The 22,910-nt window shown below is 38.1% G+C and overlaps 2 protein-coding genes across 12 annotated transcripts in view; one reads left to right on the top strand and one right to left on the bottom strand.

Moving 5' to 3' along the window:
- LOC105218430 (tRNA:m(4)X modification enzyme TRM13 homolog) overlaps nt 1-22,910 on the bottom strand; it is a 793,174-nt gene that overhangs the window by 76,013 nt on the left and 694,251 nt on the right. The window lies entirely within an intron of this gene.
- The window catches only part of LOC105218112 (uncharacterized), a 207,388-nt gene that overhangs the window by 179,313 nt on the left and 5,165 nt on the right, over nt 1-22,910 (top strand). For 2 of the 9 annotated variants that reach the window (XM_054225257.1, XM_054225259.1), the window contains exons 4-11: nt 14,758-15,227; nt 15,872-16,009; nt 16,170-16,478; nt 16,683-16,922; nt 18,010-19,458; nt 19,513-19,695; nt 19,814-19,909; nt 19,978-20,098. In XM_054225257.1, the coding sequence (XP_054081232.1) occupies nt 14,758-15,227; nt 15,872-16,009; nt 16,170-16,478; nt 16,683-16,922; nt 18,010-19,458; nt 19,513-19,695; nt 19,814-19,909; nt 19,978-20,098 (3,006 nt within the window). Of the gene's footprint in view, nt 1-6,140; nt 11,469-14,757; nt 15,228-15,871; nt 16,010-16,169; nt 16,479-16,682; nt 16,923-18,009; nt 19,459-19,512; nt 19,696-19,813; nt 19,910-19,977; nt 20,099-20,674; nt 22,277-22,910 lie in introns of those variants that run through there. The other 7 variants (XR_008469967.1, XR_008469965.1, XM_054225260.1 and 4 more) reach the window with 6 other exon arrangements.

Below are 22,910 nucleotides of genomic sequence, written 5' to 3'. Positions count from 1 at the left end.
CGTGCATTGCTTGAAAATGTGATTTTTACCGCATTAAATTTTTTTACGACTCGACAGCAGCAATGCAACAACACACGTACAATGTGAATGCTCGTCTGCACTCGACGCAGTGAATATGGTCACGGCGGGTAGTCATCATTCACTCACCGCCATCAGCGTCAGCGTCACCGTTGCGGCCCGAGTGACCTTCTCGTGTTCATTTTACTGCTATTGCCGCTTTTTAATCCTTTGATGTGATTCCATGTGCTTTTTATGAGATTTTTAGGTCGCGGACCGCGCATAACTCGCAGCTGTTGCTATGACTGCTCGGCTCCGGCACTTTTCCACTGTGTGAATGTTAGTGTGTGTAGCAATGGAAAGTTGGCAGTTGGATATTTAATGAAGGTTAAACAGTTTGCTGAGTAGAGTATTTTTTAAAGTAAAATATTTAAAATAGTGTGAGATCGACTATCAGTAAAATACACAAAAATTTAGTTGATCAACATTATATTCCATGAAACTAAGCATCAAATGATTATATCTGCATAGAGCGCCATCTATCGGCATGATCCTACATTACTTTTCTGCCACTAATATACTTCAAAATCAATATCCGAAACTAAGGACCATTTATCCATTTTGTATATTTCTCTAAGTGCCTTACTGTTTAATGAAATGCTTAGAACAAGTATGAAAAAAATAAAAAAAAATCCGTTGTGAGGCCTACTTTTTGGCTATGTATACATTAAGACTTATGTCCACCCATTCATACAAACATAAATGGCAGTTCAATAACACTTCCCACGTACAAAAATCCACTCAAATTGCCATACCATAATTGTACCGACCATTTCTAGCATTTATTTCAATTAACATTAATAATGAATGTGATTCCTGGATTGGCGTGAGCGATTGTCCTTTTCTACACTTATCAAATACACATAAATTACTTGAGACGCTGAGAAGACGCTCTGATTTTACGATAACCGTCAACCAACAACGCTGAGGCCATAAATAAATTAGGTTCAAAGAAAATTGTAATAGACATGCACACAGAGACAGCTGCCACAAAATATTAATGAACGCTTTGTGAGGCAACACGGCGTATGAGTAACCTAATCGTGTGGGTGTCGAGAACAGATGTAATAGATAGTAAGCTAGCAATCGCATCGTGGATGGTATTACAAACAGATGTACTAAAGTGATATTCAGTTTATCTATTCAGCATTCATGTTAAAGAAAATTGTCAGCCACATTTAAGGAAATATGTATGTATGTGTGGTGTAGGCTGTTAAATATTCTGTGGATGTTATTTCCAAAATTTTATAAATTTTTATACTCTCGCAACAAATGTTGCTAAAGAGAGTATTATAGTTTTGTTCACATAACGGTTGTTTATAACACCCAAAACTAAACGAGTTAGATATAGGGTTATATCTACCAAAGTGATCAGGGTAAAGAGTGGAGTTCAAATCCGAATGTCTGTCTGTCCGTCCGTCCCTCCGTCTGTGCAAGCTGTAAATTGAGTAAAAATTAAGATATCCTGATGAAATTTAGCACACTTATTTCTTGGCACCATAGGAAGGTTGCTTTCGAAAATGAGCAAAATCCACTGCCACGCCCACAAAATGGCGAAAACCGAAAACACATAAAGTACCATAACTAAGCCATAAATAAAGCTATGGAAATAAAATTTGGTATGAAGGATGGTAGGATCGAAGGTCATATTTGGATGTAATTTTTTTGGGGAATTGGGCGTGGCCCCGCCCCCTACTAAGTTTTTTGTACATATCTCGCAAACCAATAGAGCTATATAAACCAAACTTTCTGCAGTCGTTTTTTTAGCCACTTCCTAATACAGTCCAAAAATGAAAGAAATCGGATCATAACCACGCCCACCTCCCATACAAAAGTTAGGTTGAAAATTACTAAAAGTGGGTTAACTCATTAACGAAAAACGTCAGAAACACTAAATTTCACATAAGAAATGGCAGATGAAAGCTGCACTGAGATTTTTTTACAAAATGGAAAATGGGCGTGGCGTCGCCCACTTATGGGTCAAAAACCATATCTCAGGAACTACTCGACCGATTTCAATGAAACTTGGTTTGTAATAGTTTCCTTACATCCCAATGATATGTTGTGAAAATAGACCAAATCGCTTCACAACCACGCCTACTTCCTATATACCAGAATTTTAAGACGATCTGAATCGTTTACTTTACAATATATAAAGTAAGTACTAGTGAAGATATCGGTGCAGAACTCTGCACAAATACTATGTTAATAGTGTGGCAGCCCCATTCTAAAAATCGCCGAAATCGGACCATAGGTTGTCAAGGCCCCATATATCGAACACGAGGACCTCGGTGCTTCTAGTCTAATATTATGGTTTCCAACTTTCAATGGATTTTATACAATATATATGACGAATATGTGGGTCAATTTGTGTATTATATAATATAAATAAAGTTAAATAAATAAATTGCGAGAGTATAAAATGTTCGATTACACTCGAACTTAGCCCTTCCTTACTTGTTTTTAATTTTTTTATTTTAATTATTTCAATCATTTAATCGAGTGAAATAGAGTTTTGAAATTTATCTCGAAAAATATACAATCAATTCACAAAACAATGAACAAAATGACGCCAAATGCCTTTCTGTCGAGTCTTCACTAAATTTTATATACGAATATGGCATAAAATAAAATACAAAATTTACTTTAAGGAAAAAATTACCTTTTTTATCTATTTGCTACTGTGAAATTTAACCATTTCCTGCAAACGAAAAAAGTTTTTTTTTGCATAACCTCAAAAAGTTTCATATAGAAAAGCATAGGTGGCAGCAGTGCCAGTACTCGTATATTCGGCACACACTCATACACATCCACACATGCAAATGTACTCGTAGTTTTACGAAACTTTTGCCCGAAATTGTCTATGACATAATAAGGATGCGGTTGTAAAATAAATTCTCTTAATATATCCTTCTTGTTGAGTTGTTGACTGGCGAAATTTTGTATCATTTCCGGCGGTTGTTGTACTCGACTTTCATTCCATTTCGGTTGCAATTGAGCAAGAGAGCAGTCAGCAGTAAATATTATGTTCTCATTAATGTGGTCGTTTTCAAAACTGAGGTAATAATTCGAATGAAATGGTTGCAACTGTACAGCAAAATTATATGACGGCAAATGGAATTGCTACTAGGTGAGGCAATAGGAAAAATTGTGTCCTATTTTAGTTGACCAAATGGATATAAGTTTTGTAACAATGTATTGGTTGGCACATATCTCCCTTCCGTTTTTTTGCTCCTTATTCAATGCTTTATAAAAAGTGTTACAGTGATCGGATTTAGTTCAAAATTGCACCGTTTCATTCGATAATCTCTTTTCATCTAGACGGCAACTTCATAAGCCCCCCTCCCAGCTACTCGGACAGCCACTTTTCACAAGCCTCTTTTGAGTACAACTTTACACCAACAAGGGTGTTCGCCATGGACAGGAACAGGTGATAATCACTTGGCGCTATGTCCGGGCTATGTGGTGGATGTGATAAAACCTCCCATCCAAACTCCCGTAGCGTCTGACGAGTCATCAACAAAGTGTATGGTCTGGCGTTGTCCTGGTGGAACACTACACAATTCCTGTTGGCCAATTCTGTACGCTTCTGATCGATCGCCATCAAGCGGTCGCGATTAAGCGGACCAGTTGTTCGCAGTAGATGGTAGAATTAAGTCGTATGGGAGCATTCCCTTCCAAACCTACCAAACACACAGCAAAACTTTCCTGGCCGTCAATCCCGGTTGGACCATTTTCGCTTGATATTCGTCGCCAGTCATCATCCGCGGAAGGGAGATATTTTCCAACCTAATAACATATGTTCGGTCAACTGTGAGGTACGCGACAACCCTTTACTCAGACATTTCTCATACCCATTTTTTTACAAACAACGTTCTTTAGATATCTTTACAAAGTGGGAATTTCGATCAACTTAATATTTAGATTATCCCAAATCATTTTGTCGGTCTAATTTCGAATCGATAATCGATAACCGACATTGTTCAAGTATGAAATTAGATTACATGATTCATATGGCCACCGTTTCAAAACTAAAATCCAATTTTGCGCAAGCATTCGGGTTCGTGTCAATAATACGAAGGCTTATGGCTTGGTGAAGCTGCTGGAACCATTTGAGCAATATGTTTTAATTTTAAGCAACTGTGTTTAGCTACATTTAAGCTTAGTTTCCATACAAAGCGCTATAATCCTTATTTAGTCTTTAACCAATTAACCTCAGGCATGTACAATCACACGCGGCTAGACGAAAATTTGTATGTAAAAGTAAATAAATTCTTTTCTGTGGAAACATACCTAATCGTCGGTACAAACGAGCTCCATAAATTCGAAAGCGTCACATGTTGCAACAGCCAACATTGGACTAACATGAATTCTTGTATTTTAACAACCGAAGGACATGTGAATATAGACAATGAGAACAGCATGGAATTCAACATCGATAATGACAAAAACATGTTTAAATACACATATACATACATCTATAGAAGGAACAAGCTAACATATATCTGATATGTTATTATAAAGTACAAATGGAAGTGCTGTGGGTGTATATAGGTAAAGCGACTGCACTGAGGCAAAAATCAAGTCCTTGCATTAAACCGAGTAGCTTTATTGTGGCAATATGCATATACATATGTATAAGCTATGCTATGCTATGTATTTGTATACGGCAGCATGTGCCTGCCTGTCTTTCAGGCGCTGATTTGCAGCGTGGTGAGTGGCAGCTGCACCTGCGGGCAAGGATATCAAGCATTATAGCATGCAAATGGTTTTTTTTTATTTTTTATTTTTTTTTTTGTTTTTTTTTTTATATTTTAGCTAACAGTTGTTGCATTACCGTTATTATTGTTTTTAATTTTTATAGTACACATTTTTGTTGTAGTGTTTGCATTGAGCGTTTTATTTATTTTGTTGTTTTTTTGGACCCAAATTATGCATGTGTTGTAATTTTCTTTTTTGTTTTTTTATTTTGTTAACATGCTTACCAGCATATGTGCGTGCACATAAATTTAGGTTAATATAACAGTTTTCCGTTTACACACATATTTGCGTTGCAAATGCGAAGCCAACATGCAGCTGCTGGGCCTTGCTGGCGAGTTGTTCAACCCGGCGCGGTTATATTTAATTTTTTTTTTGTATTTTTTTTTACACGCTCAACTTCTGACTTCCACGCCGCTGGCAGTTCGCGTGCTTATGTAGTGGTAAAATTTACTTTTTTTTTATTTTTTTATATTTTTTACATATTTTATTTTTTTTTTGTATTTTATTATAGTATATATATATTTTTTTAATTTCCGATTTTTGTGTTTTGTGGTTGGTGGTTGCCTTACGGCTTTAAAAGTATGTATATATGTAAATTAGTCCATACATAGCAGCGTTGCTATGACATAGCGGCACTTTTCGCACAAGTAAATATTTCAAACTGGGTTTTCCGGGGGCCTTAAACAAAGTTAGTTAACTGTCTGTAACTGTACATCTTTTGAATATTAAAGCGTTTTCTCTATTATATACACTTTTAGGTTAGCTTATCTTTGTTTATTCTTTTTACTTAATTTTTTATTTGTTCATTTTGCTTTTCACTTTTCACCACAATTTTCCGTAGCATTCCTTCTTTACCTTCTAAACAGATATAAACTGGGTTAATTGGTGCACTCCGAGTTGTTAACTGTACTCACTCACTATTGGTTGTAGAGCATTTCACCTTCAATCTAACCCACCACCGAAATTAATTTATTTACCAAATAAATTTTTTTTTTGTTCAAATTAAAATCTGCGCACTAAATTCATCATTTGCAAAATATTTTCAGTATCCATTGTTGAACTTTGTTTAATTAAGAATTCGTTTTTTGTTTTTCTTTTTTTCCATATATTTTTTGTTCGTATTTTGTTTTGCGTGTACAAAAATAATGAAAACAAAAAAAATCACATAAAACATTTTTGTTTGGTTTTGATTTGAAAATTTGTAATTTTTGTAAAATAAAAATCACCACAACAAAAAAAAACGAAAAAAAAAAACACCGTTAACACTGTAAACTATACAACAAATCATCGTATACGATGTGTGCCCCATAAACCCCTGTCAGATGGAGACAACACAAACGGCAAGCCGGCAGGAAGGTCCACCACCACCACAACCACAAACACCACTACCATTACTACCAACTCTGTTATCAATACCAATACCATTACCAGTACTACTACTCTTGCTAGCATTACTAGCTTAGCGACAAGTGTCGGTACTGACATTAGTGCCGTTAGTCCAGCGGCAACAACAAGCGCTGTTGGCCAAGCAATTGAGGGTAGTGATAAATGTAATCTAGCAACAAAGTCAACAATTACATTTGCCGACGCCATTACAGACACAACAACAACACAAACGAAGACCGGCATTGACAAGACGGACGCACGCGAAACAGCGACAGTGACAGCGCCGAACGATAACAACCAGAACAACAGCGTAGCAACAATGTTAACAACAACAAAAGCACCATTTACACTGAAACCCATACTGAAGGGTAGTGGGGATAGAGCAAAGCAATACACGACACATGAAACGCGTAGTGGAACACCAACGCAACACGCTAAATTGCAACTGAATATGGCGGCGCTTAAGAACAATGCATTGCCGCAGCCAGACAGCGTTGATATGGAGGTGCCCATTTTGCCGAAGAAACCGGCGCCGAAATCACCGCAAATTACCACATACACACCCGTCTACACGACAAAGACACTGACGCCAACGCCATCACCTTCGAAGACGTATGAGAATGTGCAATTAATTGATAACAACGATGAAGCGAAGGAGACCACCGTCGAAACGGCGGTTGATAGCATGCAGCAGTTAGTAGAGCAGCAAACCGCAGACACTATAGATAATTATGATGTCGGTAATACTGAGCATGTAGTGGCAGATGATGCTGCAGGGCGGATGCCTGAACTCATTCAAGCGCAGGAGCCAATGTCAATGCAGACAATAAATGAGCAGGAGACACCAATGTTGGCGCAGTTGCAAGTTTATCAAAGAATACAAGAGGCTAATCTGAAGGCGGTGAAGGATACAGAAACGAAAGGGGTGCATATGCCGGTTAAAGAAAGCGTCGTGCTGGCAGCAGAGTTGCAGGCTGATTGGCAGGCGACAGCAGTGGATGAGAATTCGAGCAGTGAGCTGAAAAATGAGCCAAACGCAAATGTAGGTGAAGCGGGAGATGCCGCGCTTGACACTGGTGATACTACACGAGAAGACACTGATGAAGACGACGACACGGTCGGTGAGGAATATACCGATGATGATCTCGACGAAGCTTTAGCTGAAGAGGCTGACGCAGAAGATGAAACTGGCACTGGCGTCACAGCAATGCCATCAAATAACAAATCCACGGATGCTGGCATTATGACTACAGCTGCAACTGAACTCAAGCCACTAGTTGTGATTGAGCCGCGCACACCTCTTATGGCCGCGCTGACTTTCGACGAGAATCACTATCTGCCAATGACACCGAAGAAGAGTGATTTAGCGCAGAGTGGCAATTTGACGTTGATAAGTCTGCATGATTCCACCACTGAGGAAGAGAATCCTTATGTGGAAATGAGCAAAAATCTGCCGGATGAAGACTCCAGGTCTAATTATGAGGTGATGTGCATAAATCCACACGTCGGTCCGGCCTTAACTAGCGCTGCTGTTAAGGCCAAGCAGCTGCAAATACAAGCTGAGCCTGTCTATATGGAGTTAAGTGCAGCAAGCAGCATAAGTGAAAGTGGTAGCCATACTGCAGGTGCACATAGCAGCGCTGCTGTCGCCAATAATCCATTACCAGCGCCACCACCACTGCCGGCAGACGAGTTACACAGCTCATCCGGTAGGTCGACATTGAAGAAGAACAAAAAGGCTACTGATACTTTAAAGAAAAAAGCGAAGAAATCCAGTGCTGAGCGTTCACAATGCAAGCGAAAAGATCTTCCCGACATATTGAAGCAGTCGCAGGGCACAATGTCACACGTCTCCGATAGTTCGGACGCCGACGATGAGTCTACAAAACATACCGATCTCAAGAAAATGCGTTCGCGCACACGTTTCAGTCTGTCGGACACTTTCCGTCCCGCCTCATATTATCTAGGTGCCTCCACACCACTTGCAGATTGTGCCGAAAGCTCTGATAGCGAAATAGTTTCGCCACCACCAATACCAGCCTCACCGCCGCCAATGGAGGATTTGAAGACTGAAGAGATATTCTCTTCCGAGCATTATGATACGGTGAAGCGACGCGACAGCAGCAGTGGCAGTGTAACGAAAATCAATTTATCGTACGATCAAATACCGAAGTTGCATGCCAGTAACACCTCGTTAAATAGACAAAAGGCCGAGACGACTTTGAAATGCAGTCGTTTATCGCTGCCAGATCAGTTCTCGAAACAACGCAGTGGCGTACAGTTCAAGCAGTCGCATGCAGCTGCGCTACTAAAGCACCACGAACGTACGCTCTCCGACTCGAATTACAGTTTTCAAACCGACAACAGTTCAAACACCTCATCCGATTTTGATTTCTATAATAAACTAAAGCAAAATTCACCCTCGTATGTGGCGTCCCCCGGACGTTATCCATCGAACAGTTCTTTGCCACAGAAATTCGTGCTGAACGCCACACCACCGACTGGCGACAGTAGTGAAACGGATTCGGCGGTGGAGTTTCGACATCGTCAAGGCTCGGACTCTGAATTGGAACGACAACGTTCGCGTCGACCACTGTCCGAAGAGTCCATTAGCGAGATTGAATCTTTACGTGAGAAATTCGAGGAGACGCTGTCACATGACTTGGACACTTATCTCAGCCATCTGCAATCGAACGATTTGTACCTCTATCAAAATACGCTTTTGAATACGCCGCTGAGTGTAGGCTCAACAGAATTACTAACAAAACTCATAAAACCGCCAGAGACATTCCGCAACAAGGACGATGAGCATTTCTACGGCAATATACGCTTCGTGTCGTCTACAGATTCGCTACAGCGTCTAGGCGGAGACACACGCGATGGTGCTGCCGCCGGCGCTGGCTGTGTGACGCCCACCTCCGGTGAGTTGGATCACTCCAAGTACTACACACCGATACACAGCCGAAATAATAGCAATATCTCCGACAAATCAGCGCCTTATTACTACTCGGAATTGAGCAGCAGTCGGGAGATGGTCGCCACACCCACAGCGCCTTTGAACAACCAGCGCGATGTGCATGCGCACGGCTCGAATATTGCGCACATACATAACCCCATTGATGGCCATGGGCGCGTGATCTCAAATATCAATGTGGACCTGTTGGCCGACAAGGATCAGGCGATCGATAGCAAAAACATATATAAAATGAAGATGAATGTGGAAAAGTTGAGTTACCGCTCAGGCAAAATCTTGAATGCTAATGAAACTGCGCTTGCTGCTGCAGCCGCAACTTCATCTTCGCCAATAGCGGCAGTTAGTGATTATCAGCGACGCCAAGCGCACTCCACCAAAATGAGCAACTACCAACAGACTAACCTACTTCATGCACAAGTTGGTTCCACTGCATACCCTGCCATCATGCACTCTCCCACAGGCGCATCACAAGCTCATGCTCCCTATCAGACTTATAGCGCCGACTGTAGCGCTAGGATTGGCGGCGGTGGTGGTAGCGCCACAAAAATTACAAATATGCAACAACAACAATTGGGTCATAGTAACATCATCGGTGTGGGCGCATTGGGTCATACAAGTCACGGTGTTGTCGGTGAAGGTACTGATGTAGCAACGTCTCCCATTGGAGGCCGAACGTCCACTAACACTAATACTAAAGCGGTCACAGGCACGAACACAAATAACGCACAGAAATTCTCCGTTCTAGGCGCACCCATTACAGGTGAGTTGCTGTGGGAGGAGGATACGCTGTGGCGCGAGAGTCTCCGACGCGTCTCACAGCGTCACGCGCGTTCATTGGACGATCTCGATCGCATAGCGCCCAGTCCGACGGCGCTCATGAGACGCGAACTGCACGGTGTCGAACGCGGAGCGCACAAAACGAAAATCACACGTGACGTCACCTATGTAAACGACACTGTGTCGCAGCAAGTGCGCGCCACCTACAAGCCGCGCTTGAGTGAACCACTCACACAACACCGCGCTGATGACGTGGATCGGCTCAATGAAAATGATGTCTACGTGCAGCTGCATGAACAAATGCTGGATGATGGACACAACTCGGATGTGTATGAGGTGTTGCGCACGGACAGCGGCTCAAACTTGTCACACAAATCGGTGGAGATCGATCGCGAGACGATACGCCAATGGGACTCAATGTCCAGCGGTTTGATGAAACATTCGGGCAGTAATAGCAACTCGGAGAATGATAATCCCTGCGGCAGTGAGAGTCTCACGAGTGTGGGTAGTACAGTGCGCGCTATTATGGAGCAGCTGAATGTGAGTTGTGATGACAATGACAATGTTACGCATACGCCCTGCACCACCGATGTGGAATAAAGCGCCGCAAAATGTACAAATCAACATAAAAACAAAGCATGTAGTATAAAAGCAACAAAGTATAAAGTAAATAAAATAGAATAAATGTTAACAACAAGCAATAACACCTGTTCTGCATGCGCGCAACAGCTGCCGCGCGCTCTCTCCGTACACATTAAGCCACATATGTGTGCATGCAAGTGCTGACAGTGTTTTTATAGTAAAGCTGTTAGTTGTTGTTTTTATTGACTATTGTTTATTTAAATGCAGACAAATGCTCACGAAATAAAATAAAAGAAGGCAACAACAAAATCAAAATAATATACAAAGCCATTCATTGTAACGACTCATTGTGCGGCAAAACCTTAACTACAACAAATACTACCATTGAGTTTAAACAACGCGTGCAACATTATCGCTTTGTTGATATCCCAGCGCGGCGCATACAAATTAGAAAATAGACCAGCACAACTAAGCGCGCGCCAACAAACATAGAAGTGAACGCAAGTGTAGCATACACAAAGGCGCCGCGCGCTCTATGCATGTCTGCTTGTTTGTATGTACATATATATGAGTAAAATTTGATTGAATTTGCACAAAATTTTGCACAAACACACGCACACATATCCCCACGCAGCGCAATACCGTTGCCTACAACAATAACTATATATATGTAAATACACCGTTAAACAGCGACTAGACAGTTGGACAGACAGGCGCAAACTATTCACACACACTCGGACGCAAATAAATGACTGAGACAAATGCAGACAACACTGGCATTTGTTGTTGTCTATCAATTGGCGTTGATTGTTATGGCTTTGTTGACTGTTGTTATTGTTGTTGTTGTAAACAATTTAATTCTCTAATGGTAACAAACTCTAGAAAAAAGTACCTTGAAAACTAGTTAAAAAAATGCAATGCAAATAAAATGGTAAGCAACTATAAATATTTTTTCTTACAATACTACAAATATGTATACTTATTGCTCTGCTTCACTGCTCTTTCTTTAAAATTAACTGTAAAACTTTATATCTAATTTCAAAAGCTTCATACTATAGTTTTCAATTTCCGCAATTAATATTTACGCTAGTGTAATATTATTAAAAAAAAAAACGTTTTAGTATCGCTCAAATGCTAATTAACACAGCAGCTCAGCTCTACTGGTTGTTTATATCCTCACATTCATATGCATATACTATTTACTACCACCACATTGACACGTGCAAGTGCGCTTCAGTCTGCCAACTAACGGAAGTGTGCATAATTAAGTTGTTTGGCTGCAAACAAAAATATTAATTATTTGTATAAATAGTCGCATTGTTGTTGTGTAAAAAATATAAATGTAAATTTTGTAAAAAAAAAAACCCTTAGCACTGTGCAAGTTTGGCATTTTTATGGTAGCTTTTATTGTATTTTTATATTTTTTTGGAATTTTTTTGTATCGTTTTTATATTTATATCATTGTTAAAAATGTAAATTTATAACATATTTCCTAAATTGTATTATATAAGTGCATATTTTACAGTTAATTAGGCATATTCGGAATTTCGAGTGGATAAAATTTAAAAATTAGAAAAAATATTAATTGATATTTTTGAATTTAAATAACTAGCAAAAATAAATTTTTTATATGAAAGATTTTTCAAACTAAGTTAAGGGGTTAGGGGTAGGCAGAGACACGAAAAAATAAGAATTGTAACTATTTTTTTTGCTATTAAACATTGTAATTTTTAAAGTTTTGACTTGAAGTCACGAAAATTAAAAAAAAAAAATAAAATTTCCAAAGTTAGATAAGAAAAATTAGTTTTATAAATAGATAATATTTTTCAAATTTAAATTTAAATTTAATTTTTTTTTCAAAAATTAATTATTAATTTTTTTCTTCAAAAAGTAATTAGTTTTAAAAAATGGAAATTTTTGAAAAAATATAATCCCTTGCGATTTTCGTCTAACAGTTGTCAACAGTTCAAAAACCATAGTTTTGAGAAAAAAATGCAATTAAAGTTTCACCCGCGCGTTTTGGAATGTCCTGAGCGCTTTTTGTCATTTGTCGAATAACTCGAAAAGTAAATATCGTATCAACTTCAAATTTTCAGAGAATATTTTTAAGAAAAAAAAAATGATTTTTTGAGAAGTTCTTTATGCTTAGAAATACAAAAAAATATTTTTATAAATTTTAGTTGCCTAACAATGGCATAGATAGTGCTAAATACACGCTTTTTATATAAAGCTACCATTAACAATAAGTAATTTTTGAAATAAAAAAGGCGAAATTATACATAAATAGCTTGGTTAGCACTCTTTACATGCTATGCGTGTCCAACGGCAAATTAAGGCTTTAATAATTTTAAATGCTACAAAAAAAATCAAATCAAATCAAAAAAATCTTAGACTTATTTTTATATATAAATGTCAATTTTTGATATAAATATGTATATATGTGAACTGGTCTACGGAAAGGGGGCTTAGGTGTCAAAAAATCAATTTTCACTTTTTAGTTGATTCGGGTGGAAGATGAGATGCTTTTTGTTTTTAACAGCTGTTTCCCAGAAATACAGTTTTCGCACGTTAGCTCCCTTTTCGTAGAGCAGGTCACATATGTATATGTATATTTTTTAATTCAATTTAATTTCTCTGCGCAAATTCATTAGATTTTTTGAATTTTTTTTTTTAATTTTTTTTAATTCAAATTAATTTCTCTATGCAAATTCATCCGAATTTTTTGAATCCATCCCTGATTGTACAATTAAATAATTAGTAATTCAATTAGGCTATCTAAGCAGACTCGCCGACTTATCAATTTTCATTATAACCCTTTTTATAGTAAAGAAATATTAATAGTGTGTTCAGACCATGGGAGATCTCCAACTCCCACTCCTTATGAATTAAAGAGAATCAATGCCTTTAGATATAAATTTGTTCTAAGAAAGAAGATAAAGATAAAAAAAAAATATTTGCCACGTACCAAACTAAAATTATATCAAATATTTCGGGTTTTTTTTTTAAATAGTATCCAATTGAAATTTAATAAAATTTTTAAAAAGGAAGGGAGCCATTATTCTTTTTTTATCAGTTGAACTTTTGCGTAAAAACCTTAAACTGTTCTCGCATAATGGCTCATGTCTTATATTCGCTATCAGCGATCATAGGTATTTGTAAGCATTTCTTTTCTGGAATAGGAATATAATTAGATTGGTATTTGGCACAATTATTGGACTATAACCCTAAATATATGCAAGAATATAGTCAAAAGCTGGTCGGAACTTGAAAGCTAAGTTTTTTTCTAAATCTCAATATACATAGATAGTTCACTAATAGAATTGTTTAATAAAAATTAAATTTTAAGAAAGCTTTGCAAAAATACCTTGACTTTTATGATATTATTACAGCATTTAATAAAAAATAGTTTAAAGTTTTAATTTCGAAATATTCACAACTTATAAGAAAACTTGCAATAATAACTGTAATGTAATGCACTATTTATTGAACACACATATTCGGCAAACTTACAATCTTAGCTGAGAATTTTTATTTGCTTAAATCTGTAAACTAACATTTACTTGTTCTCACCAAAAGTTTATATTTCCAATATTAACTCAGTCCAGTCAATATTCAGTCCTACAACTCAGTATTTAAAGCATTAAAATGAATCAATTTAAATAAATTATATTTAGTTTGCGTCTTATCAAAAAATAAGCTAATATAAATAAGAAGTGCTATTGCTTGTGTAACTGTATGTATATAGTTAGTTACTCATTTTATGTCACATCAGCCAATCATTATCATTGCTAAGCTTAAAAAAAAATTCTCTCTACTCTTCCCACCAAGCAAACCTTCAAACAGTTATTAATGGTTTAGCGCCACTCAGGCATTCTTCCGCATTAAAGCCTAACTCCCGCTCTAACACTTTACTATATATATTATAACTACATTGCGCTTTTCCTTACACTATTCCTCACTATCCTCAATAGTCAGCGCTGCAGCGCTCTTTACTGCTTCTATGTTGGTTTGAGAATTAAAACTTTGGCACTTGCAATTTGTCATTTTGTCTTTTTCGCTCTGCTCTTCTCTTCCAAACAAAACACACACACAAACATACATACACTCACTCATCTACATGCATATATACATATAACTGTATATATATATATGTGTGTGTGGACCCACTGCCATTGCAACACTGTTACAACAACGCAACAACACTTCGGTGCCAACATCAGCAGCGTCAATTTCGGTACGGAATGTACGCAATTTACCCAAAGGCAATCTTACCGTTAAGCCAGATCCCTCGGATGCACACAATCCGCTACAGCAGCAACAACAACAACAACAACACTACGATCAAGCACTGGGCAAACTAACGAACTCCTACTATGGCACAGCGCACGACACGAAGTACGCGAAGACAACAACACTCACGGATCATCGCGGCAGCGGCTTAGGCGGTGGTGTTGGTGGCGTTTACGGCAGCAACGGACTCATAGCTGGTGGCAACAGCATCTTGGCCTCATCGACGCCGCTGCATCCAAGCGCAAATGGCGGTGACTATTATGGCGGTGTGGGAGGCGCCGCGGGCCCCACATTGTGGCAAGAGCAGCACACACAACAACAAGCGGCATATCCCATGAGACGCGTGGATAGTCGTGCCGAAATCGATATGCTCGAACGTGAGACCAGTTCGCAGATGAGGGTGAGTACATATTTATTTTTCTTTAGGAGGTTGTGTGGATGAAATATAGTGTCGATGTGTGTGTGTGTGCCTTAAGTGGCAACAGCAAACGCCGAAAATTCACACATACATCCATGCATTCGACATACAAACAGTCTATATTGGCTTGCATTGATAAATGCGCGTGGCAGCGACCGAGTCAAAGTAAAACGCAAACAACAACAACCATTACTACAATATAAAATGTGAAATATTGGTTGTAAGTGAGGAAGCCAGCCGCTTGTGTTGGTGTGCGTGTGCGTGTGTTAGTGCGCGACATTTCGAGAAATTCAATTTAAAATGAACTTCAACAATTTATTGATTTGCCTCTCGCACACCGCACACCGCCACTCCTTTATCTTTGATTTCATTAATATTGCCTGACTTCTTGTGTTATTAAGTTTTTGCGCTGCCTTTTCTTTACTTTTAGTTCGTTTATTAATGTGCAAAGTTTTTCATTTTTTTTAATTTATTTATTTTGTTTTCGTTTATTTTTATGTGCCGCATTATTTTGTTATTGAAATGCTTGAAATTAAAAAAATAAAACAAACAATTCGCTCCCGCTTCGCCGCTTGCCCGCCTACTTATGTACTTTGCTCCAACCTTCAACCGCCCGAACCGCTTAGAACCTGGACGTCTCCGCCGGTGACTTGCTGAGCCGCACACACGAGGAGCTGGTGCTGCTGCTGATACAATTGAGGCGCCAGAACAGCAATACAGCGCGCGCCATCGAGCAATGTTGCAGCGATATTCATGAAGTGCAGGTGGTTAACAGTACCATAACTGATAATATAGTTTCCAAAACTCAGTACAGGGTGTCGGCCATTTAACTGCATTTAGTCTTACTAACCACTACTAAAACTATCTTTTCTTCTTGCATCCATTTTAATATTTTTTACTAACGAAATATATATTTACCACTAGAATCGTCTACGCACTGCTGAGGGTCTAACACGCGCTGAAAGTATACAGCGCTTGGATTACCTGAAGCAACATCTGCTCGATTTGGAGCGTCAGTATGAGAAGAGTAAACCGCTGGTCAATTTGGTCGACAATATGGTGAAGCTGGGCTCTCTGTATCGCAACAACGACATCAACGGCCGTCAGCCACAACGCAACGAGGCTGTGACACTCGATCGGCTCGAATTTAATCAACGCATGCAGGAACGACGCATGCTGCAGGAGGAGCAAAAGCAGTGGGATCGGCTCAGTCCGAATCATAGCGAGTTGCAGGTGAGGGTTCTAGTTTTCTAAAATAATTAGTATTGATTTTGCGATGAAATTTATATGCATATAAATAAAAAAATTTCTCAACATTCGAATCTTTATTTTCACGCTTTTCAATTGTCTATTTCTCAATTCTTTCTCTCTTAAATGCTCTCTCTCTTTTATTTTTTATAATTACAACTCTCTAAATTCAATTCTTCTCTCCTCCAGTCCAAGGTCCATCAACTCTATCAACTCGATCAGCTGTTGCAAGAGGAATCGGGCACACTGCAGAACTTACAGCGCGACAAGGAGGAATTGGAACGCGCTCTGGGCGGCTTACGCGCACGTATACAAGACACCTCGGGTCCACCAATGGCACTCGAGGCGGCCAAGAAGCAACAACACATGCTCGAGCGTGAGTTGTCGCGCGTACACCAACTGTTGGCCGAGAACTCAAAGGTAGTCGAGGTGCCTAGTATAGAAGTTTTGTCGTCTGTTATTTTTGTTTTTGTGTGTTATCGATAAGGATTTGCTCAGCGAAAAGGGGCAAAAATTATCGGCTTTGCTACTAGCTTTCTAGAAATAATGTGACTAATCCAATGCGAAATTTGAAACCAAGCAAACATACATCAAAATTGATCAGTGTACTAACACGCTTAATTGCTTCATATTGAGAGTTCTGATGTAAGTCAGAAAGTAATTTAACCCTATATGTAGGTAATGCTTATATCTTGCATGAAAACTGCCTTTTAACATATATTTATATATAATTTTCTTTAAACAGATACTTAGTTTGGAAATTATTTCTGTTTTCCTGTTAACAGCAAAGTGAATTTAGTAATATCTTCATTGGAAGGTATATATCTCTAAATACCAGATGTTAAATTTAAAAGTTTTTTCTTAAGAAGAGTAAATAACTAGCTCTGTGGTGCTATCGAAAGCCTTCAAATCAAATCACCTCAGTTCCCTCAAGTGAATGCTCTCGAACTATCTAGAACTTGTCTCTTGAGAGAGCTTTCCAGTAGTTACTTTTCTTCCTACTTCTTTCCATTAGAACTATACAAAATCGGTACCAGCAATAAACAGACCTCAGACGACATGTTTTCCAATCACCTTTATCGATCTGTCTGAATCTACCAAATCTGAGCTAAAACTAATTCGATTTTTCGTGGTTAGAGAAGAAAATATTCGCCTCCAAATAAAATTTTTCTCACAGCATCACATCTTACGGGAATGTGGGACAGGTTCTGAGAAACATTTCCGTAATCTCTTGCTCTCAGCGAATATTGATAGGCATTTAATGCTTGGAACTAACAATAAGCTAGAATAAGAACCTCAAATTTGGAATTGAATTATCGAGAAGTCCACCTTTGAAAGTTATAGCAAAAACACAAAAATGCAGACGGCTTAACATCTAAAGCGCCAACTCACTAAACAATTCATACAAGCTCAAGCTTTAGTGCTTTAAATGTCATAACAGCATGATAAACAATCTCCAAAACTCTCTTTTTACTAACAAAACAAACAACTTTTTTAAAAACTTTACTCCACATAGAAATTAGAGCAAACTGTAGCCGGCAATGCGCGTCTCGAACAGGAGCTGATTGTGTTGCGACAGAAACTGCAGGCTTCGCGTGGCGCACGCGGCTCACAAGGAGCGCTCACAAATGGCGTCGGTGGCACAGATAGCTTTGCTAGCAACACGACCGCAATGTTAGAGTCCGAGCTGAAGCGTGTACAAACACTCGTGGGCGACATGCAACGACAACGACAGGAATTGAGCTCGGCTGTACGCCAGTTGACGGAGAACTCGAATCGCCTCTATCAGGAGATTGGCAATAAAGAGAACATGGCAAACGGTTTGCCGCTAGACATATCACAGAAGAAACGTACCAACTCCGCCTCGTGGCAGGAAACCGATCTGGATTCGATGCATAGCATCTCGCACACACTCAGCGATGATGCCACACTAAATCTCTCCACACCACTCTATGTGGACACTAAGCTGAGTGACTTCAATAACGGCGATGAGCTGCAACGTTTGATGGCCGGTAGCGGCGGTGTCAGCGCTGGCTCGTACCGTTACAATGACGCTAGCGATAATTTAGAGACAAGCGGCGTGGACAGCGATGGCTTCCTCGACTCCAATCCGTTTGCCAATCTAACTAATCAAGAGAAACAGGAGATCAAAACGGTGCGCATTGTGAAGCGTGAATCGGAGCGTAGACATCGCGATCGCAGCGAACGCAACGGTCTTAGCAACTCAACGCAGAATCTCGATCAGGTGCTGGAGGAAGAGCAACAGCTGATGAGCAGCAATGGACTCGTCAGCAATGGTTATCAGCACATGAACGGCACGGCAAACGAGTACCAAAGCAATGGACGTTCGAAATCGCTACCACGCAGTTACAACGAACCGCCCACGAGCGGCAAAGTGCGACATCATCATCACCACAGCAGCAAGCATAGTAGCAAGCAAAATGGACACCACAGCAGTAGCAAGCAGGAGGATTATTATAGCCGCAGCTACGACAAGAATAGCAACTATGCTGGCTATCAGCTGAACAATGGCGCTAACGGTGGTGGTGTTGCAAACGGTAGCCACGCTGACCGACGTGAGCACCTCAATCCACTTGCCAATGCGTACTTCGCCAAACAACTGCAACAACAACAGCAACATCAGCATCATCATGGGCACACACGAGAATCCTCACAGTTGGCGTTGCGTCAGAAGACCGGCTCGGTGCAGAGTTTGAATAAGAGCCTCACCGATCTCAGTCCCGATCCGGTATTCCACAGCGAAGCTGCGCGTCAAATCATGAACGAGCTCTCAGCCGGTTCCGCCTCAGAGGATAATACGGAGAAGATCGTGGAGAAAGTGCCGTCGCAACACAAACATCGACGCGCGGTGCCACGCGAGAAGCGACGCCACTACACGGCGCCCAATAATGTCAATGTGAAGGCGATGGAGAATGTGCAGGCGGAGAACGATATGAATCGCAATGTGAGTGTGATTGCGTTGAAAGAGTTGTTCTCTTATTAAATTATTTTATTTTAGAACACCAATTGGCGTGCGCGTGACGATCTGGACATGGATTTGGCGTTGCGTCCACGCATGAATGCGCCAGATGTTGTACGCTCCGCCTTGGGGCATGGCGAGAAGATCTCGGAGAACACAATCGATAACTTGTTGTTGGCGCCAAATAAAATTGTCATACCAGAGCGCTATATACCAGAAAAGGTAAGTGATTCTAAAATATTTAAATATTTTTAAGTTTATTAAAAAATTATATGTATTTTTTGTAAAACGAGGTTTGAATTTGTATTGCTGAAATATTAAAGAATTTATCAATTTCCAGACACCCGAGCTATCGCCCGAAGAAAAGAAGCGTCGCCAAGAAAAGGTTGAATCCATCAAAAAGATGTTGGCTGAGGCGCCCATAAGTTCCGCAAACGTAAGTACTCATACACTTTATATTTAGAAGAATTATTATAAAAAATATATTTTTCTCTATGGCCCCAGGACACAACGGTTAGCCTACCGCCGAGCAAAATCAACGCCGAAAAGAAACAACGCGAGCATTTACTGCAACTCAATCAAATATTGGCACAACAAGTCATGCAAATGAGCAAAATCGTAGCTGGTAAGTGAACCAAAAGAGAGAAATTAGAATTAAAAAAAAAAAAAAATAGAAGATTTCAAGCCCAATCCATGCGCTCATTTATATTTTAGCTACATGTGGGTATAGTTAAGTAAAAGTATTTTGTTTCAAATTTGGGTTTCTTCTATGTACTTGTTTGTGTAATTATTTGCGTTAACGGTAACTTTGAGTTGCATTCAACAAAAAACTTAAAATAAAAAATTAAAATTTTTGCTAGTTTCTATTTTGCATTACTTTCCTACTAACCAATTCGTAATTGTTCAAATGTTTCGTTTATGATTATGTTTGTTGTTTTTGTAAATGTTTATGCCTATTTTAGTTACTAACATTAACATTATTACTAGTATGTTAACTATTTTCTATTATCAAAATTTATTTCATACAAATTGCAAGCGTTCTTCATGTGTTTGTTGTAAATTCGCTCATTATTATTTGAAAAAAAAAAAAATATTAAAATTAAATTTAACATACTCTCGTATCTCAAAAACCGCTATATATGCTCTCGTTCTAATCTTGAAATCTGTATATTTTTTTCTTTTCCGCATACTAATTTTCTAGATGATAATTGAATATCATTTACATGCATTTGTGCATATGTATATGCATAATAAGCGTTTCGTCAATAACTAACTAGCATAAAGCAAAAGAAATTTTCTATGAAAACTTAACTCTCTCACATAATCAATCACATGTCATCCATCCATCAGCTCGGCATCCCATTTCATCATTTCGTTGGCCTTTGTAGCGCATCTCAACTCACCACAGTAGTACTATACACGTACCATGCATACAAACATATGTATTCGTACAACTTCGGCAATCATGTAATCATATCAAACAGTAGATATCTCACAGCCATGTCCAAAAACACAAAGAAAAAAAAACATTTGTAAAATTGTAAATTTCCAAACACCCAGACACACATTGTACTATAATATAGCTCACTTGTTATATGAATACTGAACCTCAAACTCACCTAGCTCATTACCATAAATCACTCAACTTAAGCACATTCACCTTCAAATACTCACCATGCTCATGTTATGCACACACTCTCACTTTCACCTTTAAATCTATGCTCTATTATGTATATATACTTATATAGTACATATTTACTTAGTATGTATCACTTCTATGAATAAAGCATAAGCATTTCATCCAAAGAAAAAAAATCAAGTACTTGGTAATCATTTCAATCATTCCATTGTAGTCGCAAAGCCATCCTAGCATCTCAAAGCTCTCACTTTGCACCACAAACATTCGACCAAACGAAATTTCTTAAATATACTGTATTCTTTTGTTTTGATTCTTTAGTTTTTACTCTGTTCCTTGTATAAAATATTTATGTAATAAAAGATGTCTTTGAAAATTTCTGCGTGTCTTCAATGTTTGTATATACCGTTTTATGTCTTATTAAAGGGTTTTACGTGTTCATTACTTTCTCTGTGTAATTCTATATGATAAAGTGTGCGTTAAATGTGTACTTTTACTCGTTTGATTCTTGGTTTACAAGGTGTGTATTATGAATGAAAAATTACTATAATTTTTTATGAGTTTTAAATTTTCATTCAAGGAAATCTTTGGTAGAACAAATTATTGTGCGGCTATTTTGTCTTCTATACAAAAACAAAAACCTTAAACAAACTCTTTAAATTGCTAAAGAGTTTACAAAGAAAAATTTCTTATTTTTTCCCATTCAATATTTTCTTCTTCATTCTGTTTCTTTTCAATACTTACAATCTGAATTGTATTTAAAAATATAATAACCAGCAGAAACGAGTTTAAAAAGGATATTACTGGGATAAAGGGCAAAAAGTGCTAGAAAATGCATTTCCTAAACAGTAGAAATTTGAATTTGTAATTTTCAATTATCCTACGGATCTCTAGTAACCTTGTATACAAATCCAGTAAGTAAACAAACAGTTTCTCAAGAACCTTCTTATTTCAAATTTACCTATCGTTGGATTGCTGATATTCAGATAAAATTTTATCAATGCATTATAAAATATCGTGTTATCTATTCTTAAAATGTATAACGCAACGCTGAATATTAAGAGGATACCCTAAATGTAGGCAACGTTTTCTGATACTTGCATATTGAACATCTTCCACGAATCAGTTTCAGAAAATATTTTTTTCACATAAAAGCTATCTATCTGAAGGTCTTAAAAATAAAATCAAATATTATTTATTGGTTCGATACGTTTTTAAATTGTATATATGTATTTTTTTCACCCGAAGCCACGTGTGATTTTTCGAGGCTCTATAGTGGTGTAATGCCTTGAAAAAGGTTATCTATAACGAACTATGAGAGTAGGCTCATTATTAGAAAATCCAAAAATACATTAAAAATTTTAATTTTCATTATTTTAAGTGTGGGATGATAATCTAAAATTGGTGACGGTTTCTTAAGGCTGTTATGAGATCAAGATTCATATTTCTCAGGGTTTTCTCAAAATGCATAAATCATGATTGTTTCTGGTAAAGTATATAAGGTACTAACAAAGCTTTTTATTTATACTTATTATGATTCTCTTATCGAGTCGGTCTTTACTTTTAAAACTAATTAAAATCGACATTCTATTTTATTTTTTATTAATAGTAATAAACTTTTTATTTCTCAATAATTTTTTTCCTTCGCTTTTATATCTGTTAGCATTTGGAAATAAAGGTGATCGGGGAACTATGAAAAATTATTTTAAATTAATAATTAATAAATATTTCATTTAAATTGGGGAATATTTTTAGTAAATTCTCTACTCGAAACCGCAAAAACTAACCTCAATTTTTTTTA

Source organism: Zeugodacus cucurbitae, chromosome 2 (assembly GCF_028554725.1).
Source record: "Zeugodacus cucurbitae isolate PBARC_wt_2022May chromosome 2, idZeuCucr1.2, whole genome shotgun sequence".
Taxonomy (NCBI): domain Eukaryota; kingdom Metazoa; phylum Arthropoda; class Insecta; order Diptera; family Tephritidae; genus Zeugodacus; species Zeugodacus cucurbitae.
This window is presented reverse-complemented; position numbering and strand designations above follow the sequence as displayed.